This window comes from Zingiber officinale, chromosome 10A, assembly GCF_018446385.1.
Source record: "Zingiber officinale cultivar Zhangliang chromosome 10A, Zo_v1.1, whole genome shotgun sequence".
Classification (NCBI taxonomy): Eukaryota; Viridiplantae; Streptophyta; class Magnoliopsida; order Zingiberales; family Zingiberaceae; genus Zingiber; species Zingiber officinale.
Window position 1 is genome coordinate 2,085,201 of NC_056004.1, and position 15,174 is coordinate 2,100,374.

The 15,174-nt window shown below is 39.1% G+C and overlaps 2 protein-coding genes across 2 annotated transcripts; one reads left to right on the plus strand and one right to left on the minus strand.

The window, feature by feature from the left end:
• Positions 1-12,380: 12,380 nt before the first annotated feature.
• LOC122026851 (syntaxin-121-like) lies at positions 12,381-13,776 on the plus strand. Its single transcript, XM_042585558.1, has one exon. The coding sequence runs from the start codon at positions 12,700-12,702 to the stop codon at positions 13,612-13,614; it is 915 nt and encodes a 304-aa protein (XP_042441492.1). The 5' UTR covers positions 12,381-12,699; the 3' UTR covers positions 13,615-13,776.
• Positions 13,777-14,342: 566 nt separating this feature from the next.
• Positions 14,343-14,831, minus strand: LOC122028009. Its single transcript, XM_042587023.1, has one exon. The coding sequence runs from the start codon at positions 14,829-14,831 to the stop codon at positions 14,343-14,345; it is 489 nt and encodes a 162-aa protein (XP_042442957.1).
• Between the last annotated feature and the right edge of the window lie 343 nt (positions 14,832-15,174).

A 15,174-nucleotide genomic window follows, 5' to 3' on the forward strand; every position in this document is an offset into this window, starting at 1 on the left:
AGGGTATATGGATCTCTTCTTATAGTACCACGCTTCTTGTTTTTCCTTTTGTTGGTCCGGTGTGACCGATAAAAGGAGGGTGAATTATCTGAAATAAAATTTTAACCTTTCTCGATCTTTCTACTTTAGCAAATACACACTTAATTAAATAAACTAAAATGCATAAAAAGGAAATACAAGACAACCAGATTTTCTTAGTTTGCAATCAAAAGATCGTTAGTCTAAGACAAAGAGAGCTCACTAAGATATCATTCTACGAGCGAATCCTCGAAGGTGAAGAAGCCTTATACACTAGTTGAAGAACAGAAAAAAAGTGCAGAATATGAAAATCAAAGTACAGAAAGCGTGTTATTCGATCAGGAGAACAAGCTCTCCTTGTATAACCCTTTAGTCAGATTTGATCGTTGGTTAACGTGACATCTCCGGGTGCTTGGAGTGGGTTCGGGCGCCCCCAGCGGTGCACTCTATCTTCTGCGCAACGACTCTTCAATGATTTTAGGATAAAATTTTATCCTCGTCCGAATGCTTGGACCGATCCGAGCGTTTAGAGTGTTGTTGACGTGGGCATTCAACGTTATCCATAGCAAAGTTTATGAAGAGGTGCCTGTGCTTGCCTAAAGTCTTTAGGGCACCCGGTTCTTATCCAAACGCCTGGAGTCCAGGTGCTTGGATTTGGTTCAGGCACATGGACAAGTCTGTTGGTGCAATATTCCCTAGGTCAAGGTTGACCTGGTTGACTGAGCCTGAATTGGTTTAAACTCGAGTCTTGATGGTTGTGTTTCGATGTTTGACAATACATGGAGACAAGACATGGAGATTGCAGGTGCAATTGTTCATGTGGGAGATTGTGAAGAAGAGTCAAGTAGGTCAAGGGTGACTGGATACCTGACTGGAAAATCCTAGTGAGTGAAGCCAGGTGAAAGACCTAGTGAGTGAAGCTAGGCAGTATGAGAAATCCTGGTGAGTGAAGTGTTAGAGTGTATACTAAAAGCCTAGCTTTTGGTATAAACATTTATCTAGAAATAAGAATCACATTGGTCAAATGTCTACATTTATGATAAATGAAGTTGTTCAATTAATTTATATTGTAGATAACATGGTGTGTGGTGTCACACACAGAGGATCATGTTATCAGTACCTTATAAATTATAAACAGTAGCTCATGACCATAATGGAAAGGAACAAACCATTGGAAGGTCGTAGTGTAATTAGGTATTAGTTTATCTTAACTATATAATTACACTAGTACACTTAGAGTGTATTGAGTAGGACCATTAGAGGTCGTTTCTTTTATACTGACTTTATAAAGAAACAAATACCTCAGTTATTATGGAAGTGTGTGCTCTTAATCCTAATATAATAACAAGCACATATATTTGATATTTATTTCTTTAATTTATCAATGGGTGAGATTTAGTTCGATGAATCAATAAGCCCGATAAGTTGGGAAATGATATCACTTATAGTGTGTTGTTGATTATAGAAGGAAGCGTGTCCTAGTGATCTAGGTTGAGAATGTCCCCAAGAGGAGCTCATAAGGATTGTCATGTTAAACCTCGCAGTGGACATAGTCCGACATGACGATGAAGTTGAGTGGTACTACTCTTGGAGCTAGATATTAATTAAGTGAGTTGTCAGTAACTTACTTAATTAGTGGACATTTGTTATCTTAAACACAGGGAGACTAACACACTCATAATAAGAAGGAGCCCAAAATGTAATTTGGAATTGGTGCGGTAGTTCAATAATAGTTCTTTAGTGGAATGAATTATTATTGATGAAATTAAGTTGTGTGTTCGGGGCGAACACGGGATGCTTAATTTCATCGGGAGACCAAAACCAATTCCTCCTCTCGGTCCCTATCGTAGCCTCTAGTATATAGAGATTTATACCCACCACATACCCACCTTCTTACCCATCCAATGGGGCCGGCCAAGCTAGCTTGAAACCCAAGCTAGGGCCTGCCAAGACCAAGTGGATGAGTCATGTAGGTGGCCGGCCAAAGCTTGGGTCCCAAGCTTAGGTGGCCGACCACTAGAATATTAAAAGGATTTTTATTAAAATTATTTCTTATGTGGATATCATGATTTTAAAAGAGAGTTTAAAAATTAAAAATTTCCTTTTATAACTTTCTACAAAAGATTAAGAGAAGAGATTAATCTCTTTCCTTATTTGTAGATTAAAAGGATGGTTTTAATTTTTGGTAAAAACTTTCCTTATTTGTAAATCATCTACATGTTTAAAAGAGAGTTTAAAATTTAAAATCTTTCCTTATTTGTTGATTAAAGGAGGATTTTAAATTTTAAGAAAACTTTCCTTTTTAACCATGTTCATGATTTAAAAGAAAGTTTAAAAATTAATAATTCTCTTTTATTAGTTTCTACAAAAGATTGAGAAAAGATTTGATATCTTTCCTTATTTGTAAATTAAAAGAGATTTTAATTTTTAGAGATAACTTTTTTTTTATCCACATGTTTAAAAGAAAGATTTTAATTTATTAAATTTCCTTTTTATAAACCAATCATGAAGGGATTAAATTATTGGAGAAATTTTATAAATTTCTGGAGACAAATTAGGAAGTTTTAATTAATTAAAACTCTCCTTGTTTATAGCTTGATGGTGGCCGGCCATGTAAATTAAGAAAAGGAAAATTGTTTTTAATTAAATAAATTTTTCCTTTTCATGGCAAAAGAATTAAGGAAGTTTTAAATTAAATTTCCTTATTTGCCAAGACCAAGGATTATAAAAGAGAGGGTAGAGAAGGCTTCATAGAGAACAACCTCTATTATTTCTCTCCCTCTTTTCCTTGGTGTTGTGGCCGGCCAACCCCTCTTCCTCTCTTCCTCTTGGTGGTGGCCGAACCTTCTCTATTTGCTTGGAGCTCTTGTGGTGGTCGGATACTACTTGGAGAAGAAGAAGAAGAAGGAGAGAAAGCTTGTATCCCTTGGAGCTTGGTTGGTGGAAAAAGATCTTCATCTTTTGGAAGCTTTGTGCTTGGCCGAAACTTGAAGAAAAGGAGAAGAAGGTGCTTTGGTGGATTCTCATCTCGGAAGATCGTTGCCCACACAACGTCCGAGGTTAGAAGAGGAATACGGTAGAAGATCAAGAGGTCTTTCTAAAAGGTATAACTAGTATTTTTTCTTTCCGCATCATACTAGTTATTTTTGGAAATAATACCAAATACAAGAGGCTTACGATTCTAGTATTTCGAATATGTTTTTCGAAGTTGTGTTCTTTTGTTTTATTTTTCCTTGTGATTTGATTGTTCTTTTCGGTTAACCTAAAGTTATTTTAGGAAATTAAATATTAGATTTCTATAAAAGGTTTTGTCTAGTCGGTGGTGGTTGCTCCCATATCCAAGAAGGCCATGTGCCTCGCCACGTCAGTACTGGGAACCAATTATGGAAATTAATATTTAATGGAATTAATAACTTAAGGTGATTTGGGTCGAACGTGTTAAGTTCCGCAGGAGACCCAAGTCAAAACCTAAAAGAACGAATAGATTAAGTTTTGGATCAAACGTGTTAAGTTCCGCAAGCGATCCAAAATTTAATTTAAAAGAACACATGGTAGCTAGGAAAAGGTTCAGACCTTTGTACAAAATTTTTGTACAGTGGAACCTCTAGGCTTTCCGAGTAGCAACCAACAATTGGTATCAGAGCTAGGGTTTTGCCTCTGTGTATTTGGTATTAGTTTAATTATGCACATGTCATACATAATTTAGGCAGGATAATAATAGGATGTGCTAACTTTGTGGATGCAGGATCCAACTATTATGGCTTTTAGTTATTATGTGTGTGATTGGACCCTTGGACATGTCAAGGGCATTTATATGTGTGTGCATGATTGTATTATAAAATACAGTAGGAGCTGTATTTAGTTTTATTAGGATTTTATTTTTGATCTAGATACATGTACATTCCTTTTATGGAATATAGGATCAAAAATGTAAAATTCTATTTATGTCGCGGATCGAATCTTGCAAAGCGTGGAACCTTCTAAGGACCAGAGGCGCAGTGGAACTAGGAGCAAGATGGATGCGACAGCTAGACCCGGTGGCGGTGGCCAAATATGGCAGCAGCTTGGGATGACAACACACGGAGGATAACTAGAGATAAAAGCCATAATAGTTGAAAATTAGATTTTCTATTTATTGCTTTTATATTGTGCTGTGTGTGCATGTTGGTTTACATATTTAGTAGGCTAGCATAGTTAAAATTCCTCATTTATAAATAACTAAGTGGGAGAGGGATTTTAAGTAAATCCCATGGTCTCCATTATTGGTTTGTAAGTGATGCAAACAAGCTTGCGTTGGCTCGAGTGCCTTCCTCCATAACGGATGAGCTTGTTTGTGGATCACTAGAAGACTTTCATTTTGGATGACTATAGGAAGTTAATTAAGGGCGTGTGATCTTCCCCAACGGAAGGGCATAATCTTATTAATGGACTTAGTGTCAAGTAATGGTATACACTTAGACACATTTAATAGTATCCTCCCAACGGAGTCACTACTATCACTTGTGTGACCAAAGGAAACCAACTATTGATTTGTCATAAAACTAGATTGGCAATATAATAAAATTAATAAACCCCTCTTACAAATGTTTGAATTTGTATCGTCCACACTAACGTGGCATACAAGATTCATGGTGTTTGAGGTAATTTTATTTGTCAAAAGTTATATTGACAAGATAGTCAATGGGTAAAACCCTTCTCTTACAAATGATGAATTTGTATCGTCCACACTAACGTGGCATGCAAAATTCACGGTGTTTGAGGTGTTGGTGAATTTAAATAATATTGTTTGAGGAATCAATGTTATTTTAAATTCAAAGAGTTTTGACCAAATATTTGATCAAAGACAGATCAACTATTAATTTTATTCGTCATAAAGTAAAGTTGACGAGATAATAAAATTAATGAATAAAATCTCCTCTTCGATTTTGTATACACAAAATTCATGGAGATTTTAAGGAGTTGATATTGACCAAATATTTTTGTGATTCTTAGGATATTTGTCAATCCCTAGTAGTCATACTATAGAAAAAGACTTAGTAGTCCCAATTGTAATGATTGGAAATAGGACTTGGACATTAAGGTAGACTGTCTTCATAGAACTAAGAACAATTAAGGTGTATTTAATTCATTAGTTGAAACATGTCTAGTGGTGTTATCTACCAGAACCTGGAGTGTAGATACAATATGCCATTAATCATGTCTGCAATTCATTACAGGGTTCCAGGAAACCCGACAACTAAATGAAAGGTAAATCACCGTCCACATGGACACTACTGTAAAAGTGGTAGCTGTTGCAGTGGGAGATGTTTATCCTTTGATAAGAATAAAATATGGATTTTAAGTAATTGTCTTTACGTACCAAGTTTAGAAAGAACCTGATTTCAGTTTCTAAACTATTATAGATATTGTGTCTATTTTGATAACAAAGTTGTTATCAAGAAAAATAGGGAAGTTATCTATTCTGGTATGATGGTTGACAATTTATAATCCAATAAACTCCCACGATGCAACAAATGGAAATAAGTAACACATCTTCTAATTTAAGAGAAAGCAACCTTCGGAAATGAACCAATTATATCTTTGGCATCTAAAGCTGGGTTATACTTGAGTAGGATTCATTGGTAGCTGATGAAATTTTGGGTTCATTGGTAGTGGAAATCTTTCCAACCTACGAGTCTTACTTGGAAGGAAAATAACCAAGAAGCTTTTAAGTCCAAGGGGTATGGAGTCAAAGATATGTTGAAAACGGTTCATTCTGATTTGTGTGATCCTATGACTATCCAGACAAGAGGTAGTATTGAATATTTTGTCTATTTAATAGACAACTATTCAAGATACAAATAAATTTACTTAATGTACCGCAAGACTAAGTACTTTGATTAGTTCAAAGAGTACAAGGTTGATGCGGAGAAATGTTAAAGTAAAAGGTCACTATGGAAGATCGTAGTGGCAAGTACCTCTTGAGAGATTTTAGGAGTCACTTATCAGAAGTTGGATTTCAATCCCAACTAACTGCATCTGGTACACCCCAACAGAATGGTGTAGTAGAAAGAAGGTAAAGGACTCTTATGGAATAATTAGATAGATGATGAGTTATTCAGAAAATTACCAAATTTATTTTAAGGATAAACTCTGAAAACGAAAGTGAACATAGTACCTTCCAAGTTAGAACTCTCTACTCATATAGAATTGCTGAATAGGTGAAAACCTATTTTGAAGCATATTCGGATTCGGGGTAATCCAGCACATATGTTAAAGAGAGACAATGATAAGTTGGATAGGAGTTCACTTGTTTGTAAGTTATCCTAGATAAACAAAAGTAGGTTTATAGTCTTAAAAATCAGAAGGTCATTGTTAGCATCAATGACTGATTTTTAGAAAAGGACTATATAATGAACCACGTGCTCATAAGTAAATTTGTTCTTAAGGAAATAATAAAGGACATGTCTAACCTAGTACCAACTGTACAAGATGAGATACCACAAGAAAACTGCAACACGTATCACAAATGATACACAATTGCATAAAGTGTCTTGTCATAGTGGGAGGGTTGTTAGGCAACCTAAATAGGTTCATGTTTTGGGAGAGTTTTTGGACTCGATCCCTGAAGGACATAAACCTGATCTCCGGACATATGACGAAGCACTCCAAGATAAATATGCAGCATCTTGGCAAAGAGTAATGAATAATAGAATTAGAATATATGTATTCTAATAAAATCTGGAAGCTTGTAGAACCACCAAGTGGTGTAAAAGCCTTTGGGTGTAAAAGGTCTATAATAGGAAAAGAGGGATAGACAGGAAGGTTGAAACCTTCAAAGCAAGGCTTGATGAAAAAGGAAACTTTTTTCACTGGTAGCCATGCTTAAGTCTATCCGGATTCTTTTATCTATTTGGCAAGTGGATGTCAAGACAGCATTCCTTAATGGAAGTCTTGAAGAAAGCATCCATATAAAGCAACCAGAAGGGTTCATTGCAAAGGGCTAAGAGCATCTTGTGTAAAGCTCAATCAGTCTATGGACTGAGGCAAAGCTTCAAGGTCTTGGAACATCCGGTTTATCAAAGTAATTCAGACCTATGGATTTATTTTGGTCGCTTGGGTGGTTCTTCTATCATCCAAAGTTGAATTCACCTGAACCTAACTCGGACCTTCTCTTCTCGAGCAGTCTTTCGTTTCGGCTTCTCGTCCCTCGGAAGTGTCACACACGTCCTTCTCGCTCCATTGATGTATTCTTTCGTAGTTTTGCATTCCTCGGATGCATCGAGCCCGTCGATTCATTTCCCATATCATCCTTCTCGTCAGCTACATTTTCCGTTCTGCTTTTTGTGTTACTAAGTCCCTGCACGCTTAGATATAAGACATAAAAAATGCAGAGTCTAACTTAACCTGGTTGATCACATCAAAACTTACTTGGGGTACTTAAAATTTCTCCTTTGTAGATGTACATCAACTCAAATTAAGTTAGGGTAATGAAAAATAATAAAATATTATTACAATTAAGTACAAGTAAAATTTTGTAATTAACTCCCCTTTAACTCCTAAATTTTGTTCTCCCGTTGAACAAAAAAAAAAAAAAAGGATAAATAAAGAAAAAAAATCTGAAACTTTAACTAAAGGTGATAGAAATAGTGACCAAGGTAAAATTGTTTTTTCAAGAATTATTTTTCAATTATTCGAATTTCTGAAATTTAAAAACCAAATTTGTTAGAATTTTTTTTTTAAATATTCAAAAAAATTCTGAAAATATTTATCAACATTAAACAAAAACATTCAGATTAGATAAACATTTTCACAAAAACATAAATATATCTTTAAAAAATAATTCATTTAATACATAAACATATATTTCTAAAAAATAAATATTTAAAAATAAATTTTCACCTCTAAAAATCATCCTAATTTTTATAAGTGTGTAAAATAAAATATTTATCTGCAAAAAAAAAAAAAATTTAAATTATTGAAAATACAGTTTTTGTGAATTTTTAATAATAAAAATTAGTGTTTCAGTAATTAATTTATAAAAAATTATTTATCAATCAGAAAATTATGAAAATATTTTTGCTAACATAAAATCTATGATTTTATCAGAATAAAAATTTTGAGAATAGAATTCGAATATAAGTTTGTACGAAAAACAAAATATCAATTAAGTTAAAAAAAATTCTAATCTAGCAAATTTATTATTAATTTGAAGGAAATCTAGATTATACATGCTTTTGGAACTAAATATTGATTCCTGCCTACATAATTAATCAGGAATTTTCTTGAAATTATATTTCTACTTTTATGTTTTGACTCTTGTGATATTTAAAATACCAATTGAGTTTTTAAAAAATTCTAAAATTTTGAACATTTATTCATGAATGATTCTTGTGAAGTGTCTTTTCTTTCGTTAATGCTCATCTCTGAGGTACTTTCATCATCTTTATGGCAATTCACTATTAGTGCTAGTTCAGCATACGCTTCTAACTCGGACATGGATGACAACTCATCCCACGTTGCTATGATGTTTTGGTGTTTGATTTTATTTGACCACCCTTTATCCATCTCTTTTTTCTTATTCTTCAGTTTTGGGTAGTTGTCTTTGCAATTGTAACATCTTATGTTCCTTTTGCATCGAAAAAGTTTCGTTGACTGTTTCTTACTAAATTTATTAGACTTAATTTTTTTTTTGAAAAGTCCTTACCATAAAAGCCACTTCGTCTTCGTTGAGTGATGTGTCAGAATTCGATTCGTCTTTCTTGTCTTGCAAAGCTAGGTTCTGACTTGACTATGTTTCTTTTGTAATTCCTACACATCGAGACTCAATATAATTCGAAAGTTGAGAATAATTCTTTTAGGATATTTACCTACAAGTCTTTAGAGTTGTAGTATGCATCTGCTAAAGTTAACCACTCTTGTGTTCTCAGAAAGGCGTTGAGCGCGTACCAAATTGAGTCTCGATTCGTTATTAATTCTCCGAGATGGTTGAGTTGGGTTATCAGTTCCTTGATCTTCGTATGGAGTTGAGCCACCTTCTGTCCCTTATTCATCCAAAGGGTTATTAACTGATTTTATAGGATGTCTCGTCTCGCTAACTTGACTTCCGAAGTACTTTCGTGCAACCCCAGGAACTTCTCTCATGAGTCATAGCTACTGATCCGATTGATTTAATTTCTTCATGCAGAAGAACGCTCAGTAGATGAAACTTTGCTTTCCCGTTCACCATGAAGTTGATTTGTTCCTTTTTGGTCCACATGTATTATTCTTTTTTAGCTCTGTGCTAATCTTTAAGTGTTACAAAATTATATTTAATTATTAGAAGAATTTCAAAGTCTGTTTTGAAAAATATCTCCATTCGCTTTTTCCGAATCATGAACTCTCCCTCGAACTTTGGCGGGTGAATGCTAGATCCAACCATCGTCTTGGTGCTTCAGCCGACGGTTAGTTCTTCTGAGACGGTTGGATTCTGATACCAATTGTTGGTCTCGATGAAGTCGATAAGAGGAGGGTAAATTGCCTAAAATAAAATTTTAACTTTTCTCGATCTTTCGACTTTAGCAAATAAACACTTAATTAAAGTAAACCAAAATGCATTAAAAAAAGGAAATACGAGACAATAAGATTTATTTGATTTGTAATCAAAAGATTGTTAGTCCCAGACAATGAGAGCTCACTAAGATCTCCTTCTACGAGCGAATCCTCGGAGGCGGAGAAGCCTCGTACACGCGCTGAATAACAGAAAAGAAAGTGTAGAATATAAAAATGAAAGCACAAAAAGTATATTAGGAGAACCAGCTCTCCTTTTATAGTCCTCTAGTAAGATTTGACTATTAGTTGTTGTGGCATCTCTAGGCGCTTGGAGTGGGTCCTGGCGCTCTTAGTGGTGCACTCTATCTTCTGTGCAACGGCTCTTCAATCACTTCAGAATAAAATTTAATCCTCATTCGAGCGCTTGGACTAGTTCGGGCGCCTGGAGTGTTGCTGACGTGCACGTTCGACGCCATCCATAGTAACGTTCACAAAGAGGTGCCTATGCTGGCCTAAAGTCATTGGGGCACCCAGATCCTGTCTAAACGCTTGGAATCTGGGCACCTGGACCAAGTCTAGGCACTGGACAAATCAACACAAAGTTGACTTGTCCTGCTGTCGCTCCGGTCGTTTGGGTGATTCTTTGACCATCTAGAGTTGAGCTCATCCGAACCCAACTCTGGCCTTCTCTCCTCGAGCAGTGTTTCGCTTCGACTTCTCATCCCTCGAAAGCGTTGTGCGCATCCTTCTCACTCCATCGGTGTACTCTTCTGTAGGCTCTTGTTCCATGGATGCACCAAGTCCGTCGACTCGTTTCTCGTGTCATCCTTCTAGTCTGTTGCGTCTTCTGCTTGACTTCTTGTGTTCCTAAGTCTCTGCACACTTAGAGATAAGACATCAAAAATGTAGAGCCTAAGTTAACCCGATTGATCATATCAAGACTTACTCTGAGTACTTTCAACTTCCACTATTGTTGTTGTCGTCACCTCAATTGGTGAACCTTCACTTTAGCCATGCTTAATCCACTGTTCACTGTTCAACTCCTAGTTTAAGAAGGCCTAGCAATGACAATGAAGTAAAGTAATTGACAGGCTTGGAGTTAACGAGAGATACTCACAGGTGAGGATATTCTTGTAGCCTAGGATTCGATGGTGCCCTTGTCAACCTGTTAGCCAAAAGGTTGTTAATGAGAGTAGCACAGTAAAATGATCGGAGGGGTTATAATCTAGAGGAGACATCTGCGGGTGGGGAGGTTCTTACAACCTAGGATAATTAAGGTCCACGAGTGATCTTTGTAGGTTGGGAGGCTCTCGTGACCTAGGGTAGTTGAGGTACAAGGGAGATCTCCACAAGTTGGGAGGCTCTCACAGCCTAGGGTAGTTGAGGTTCAGGGGAGACCTTCGCAGGTAGGGAGATTCTCACAGGGATAATTTGAGTCCAAGAGAGATCTCCATAGGTATGGAAACTCTTACGGCATGTGGCACGCCCCCGGAGGGGGGGGGGGTCTAGGGGATTTCGCAGTCTAGGACAGTTAGAGTCCAAGGGAGACTCTCGCAACCTAAGACAGTCGGGGTCCATGAGAGATCTCCATAAGTAGGGATGCTCTCACAGCCTGAGATAGTGTTAGTTAGAGACCCATTAACAAGAATGATGAAGTACAATAAGTGGAGTGATAGAAGTCTAAGGGAGATATCCTCAACTGAGGGTGTTCTTGTGGCCTGAATGGTGTGTTGGGGCGTTCCTGAGTGAGGATGCTCCTGTGCTAGTTTGATCGAGGTTGGTGGACTACCACTTCTTCATTCAAGCAGTCTAGCTACCAAATCGCTTTGGGGGATGTTCCCAAGTCATGCACTTTTTGTCTGGTCACATCTCTGGTGAGAATGTTTAGACCCGCTTGAGTATATATGCTCGAATGGAGATTGCGAGGCGCATCACAATGGAAAGAAGGCCCAACAAGAAAGCTCGAAAAAGGTCAGTGATAAATTAAATCAATACTAAACAAAAGGAATTACTAATAACTTACTAGAATCAATATGATTACGGAAGACGATCCAATACTAAATAAACGAAGACCTTCTTTAGACAAGAGCATATCTTCTTTTAAAAGTAATTTAGTTTCATCCGCCAAAGCTTGAAGAATTCCAAGGGATTTACATATTGAAGTATATTGAGATCCAATACATTGTTATAGCACTATAAATATTTCTCTTCCAACCACACACAATTACTAGTACTCCTTTATAATTCCTAATATAAGGATTAAAATGAGTACAAAAGTTCACATGAGGCATGGACATCTTTTAACGATTATGAGGTAGAAAAAGAATATATAATTTGTATTTCTCCTATCAATTATCATTTTAACAAGCAACTTTTCCTATAATAATTTTATACTACTTAGTATTATCATAATATCTAATTTTATAGAAGAATTTGCAAATTTACAGATGGACGAATTTTCCATTTCAAATAAATTTCTAATTCCTCTACTGGGGCTTCCCTCTTATGTAAAGTTACTGTTTCAACAACTCAAAATTAAGTGAAGGTTTTTTACTAATAAATTCTTATTCAAAATTATTCCATTTGATTTTCTCTACCAGAGTGTAGGACTTTTAAATTTTCACAGGTCCGTCAGAATTCCATTAGAAAAGTTATCGTTGTTTTTTAAGAAAACAAATTAAATCAATAAAAGGTTAGCGATAAATAATTAAATCCTAAGCATTTCTAGAGTTCAATATTAAATATCGATATTACAAGGACCAAAAAAACAGTTTCAAATCCAACGCATGAAGCCTGACGTAAAGTCAACGTCAACGATGGTTAGCCGCAGGCTTAGACTCGATCGTCGGGAGGAACAGGCAAAGTAGTTTCTACTTCGCCTGCCGCTGCTGCCTCTTTCTTCTCTGTTTCCTCCATTCAATTCCTCTTTCCCTTTCTTATTTTTTTTATCTTTTACAATTTTTTCCCTGTTTGGTCACCTAAATCCTTATTAAACATAGAGAAAGAGATCGATATGCCAAAAGGGAGGCCTTTTCCCCAATTTCCAAATTATCATCCAATCTTTTCAATCTTTCTAGAGTTTGTTGAGATTGATTATAAGAAAATTTGCAGATAAATTTGAGAAAAGAAGAGAAAGGAGAGATCTGAAGAAGAAGAAGAAGAAGAGAGATCATGAATAGCCTCTTCTCCACGGCGTCTTGGAAACGTGACGTCGAGTCCGGCGGCGGGGATGTGGAGATGGGGGCGGCGGCCGGAGGGGCGGCAGGAGGGGCCAGCCTTGACAAATTCTTCGACGATGTGGAGGCGATCAAGGAGGAGCTGCGGGAGGTGGAGCGCCTCCAGCACGCCCTCCGCGAAGCCAACGAGGAGAGCAAGACCCTCCACGACGCGTCGGCGGTGCGCGCCCTCCGCGGCCGGATGGACGCCGACGTGGCCGGTGCCCTCAAGAAGGCCAAGCTCATCAAGCTCCGCCTCGAGTCGCTGGACCGCGCGAACGCGGCCAACCGCGCGCTCCCCGGCTGCGGCCCCGGCAGCTCCACCGACCGCACCCGCACATCCGTCGTCGCCGGCCTCCGCAAGAAGCTGCGCGACTCGATGGAGTCCTTCGCCGACCTGCGGAGCCGGATCGCGGCGGAGTACCGGGAGACGGTGGGCCGGCGGTACTTCACGGTGACAGGGGAAGCGGCCGACGAGGCGACGGTGGAGTCGCTGGTGGCGACCGGGGAAGGGGAGCGGTTCCTGCAGCGGGCGATCGAGGAGCAAGGGCGGGGCCGGGTGGTGGAGGTGGTGGCGGAGATCCGGGAGCGGCACGGGGCGGTGGCGGAGCTGGAGCGCAGCCTGCTGGAGCTGCAGCAGGTGTTCATGGACATGGCGGTGCTGGTGGAGGCGCAGGGCCAGCAGCTCGACGACATCGAGAGCAACGTCGGGCGGGCGGAGTCCTTCGTCCGCCGCGGCACCGAACAGCTCGGCACCGCCCGCGCCTACCAGAAGAGCAGCCGCAAGTGTACCTTCATTGCCATCCTCCTCATCCTCATCATCATCCTCATCATCGTCCTCCCTACCGTGATCACCCTCACCAAGAAATAAAATTAAATCACTATTATATATCATTGCCATTGTTCCTTGTTGCTCCTTCTCCTGCTTATTTGTTCTTCTTTTCTTTTTTTTTGGATATTATATGTATTTGTATACACGAAATCTCATATGGATTAATAGCGAATTCCTCTGGTTCTTTCTGTAGAGAGTAAATCCCTTAGTAAAATGATATGTTCATGATTTTGAAGCAATTGAATGATTGAAACATGAACATTTTCAATGAGAAAATAAATAATAAATAATAAATAATAGAGGGTTGACGTCTGAGGATGGTGAAGACGAAGCAAACGTGTTGAAGAGCTCAACACGGAATTGGTCTTTGTTGCTGCCAAAATATCATCCAGTGCCAAAATATATTATTTCAGTAATATCTATTATCCTTTCAGTTTCAAATTTTTCAAGAGAAAATAAAGAAAATCACTGGCATATTATCATAGCCTAAAACATCCTGATCGTCATGCAATCACCGTCAAGTTCCTTCATGCTCTTCAACCTCATACATTAATGGACGCTTTTTCTCTTGAAATTGGAAGAAGGAAAGAATAAAAAACGAAGGGCGACCAGAAGAAAAAGAAAAAGAAAACAAAACAATCTGTTCGTTGGAAATGGAAAGCTTGTGATAAAGAGAGATGAGAAGGGAGAAACACAAATGAAGCCGTCGTACTTGTTTTATATAACGGCGTGAGAGGCCGATACCGTCGCGTGTAGATACCGCCATCTTAATAAATCAGCCGTGATCTCGGTTCTTCTTTTTGCGAAGGGCTCCGCCAGAATCCTGCGCCGTGGAACCGCGCGCTCATTTCCATCTCCACCTCCGCCATCTCCACCGGCGTCAGCCCCGCCGCCGCCGCAACCTCCTCGCACTCGGATTCCTCCTCGCTGTCCGCGGGGGAAGTCTCGTCGTCGGTCTTTTTCCCCAACAGCCTCGCGTCTCTGAGCTTCCTCATCCTCGCCTTGCGCGCCCGCATCACCTTCCGGCAGATCCCCGCCGGCAGCCGCACGGCCGTCAGCACCACCACGTCCACCGCCGCGCAAGGGAAGCAGCAGCACACCGCGACGCAGTCCGCGGCCGTGCCGCCGGCCACCTCCGCGCACCGCGCGCGCACGGGCGGCGACCGCTTCAGGATCACCGGTGGCCGGCGGGCGCTGGTTGCCGGAGGCATCGCCGACGGAGGATGTTGCGAATACAGGGCACCACGGCGCGCCATCGTTCCCTCCGGCGTTCGATCAAATCTGGCGGCGCATGGTTACCATGGTCGATCGGCGATCCCAGGGGCGTCCTTTCTTTCTTTTTTTTTTTTATATCAAGAACGTTCTGTAAATCGATCCATTATATAACGGAACGGCATATGGAATGGGCCGGAGACGAAAATAGCGCTCTAGTCGGCGTAGAACCCGGTCGATCCTTCCATTAAAGCCGGAAGAAGGCGTCCACTTAATCAAGGTTGCCCTCCTAAAACACACTTATCCACTAATTAATCGCCCATCTTGGTTAACCACCCAATCTCTCTCGTATTAAGGTTTTGCTTAATCGAGGAGTGAGTGATCCCA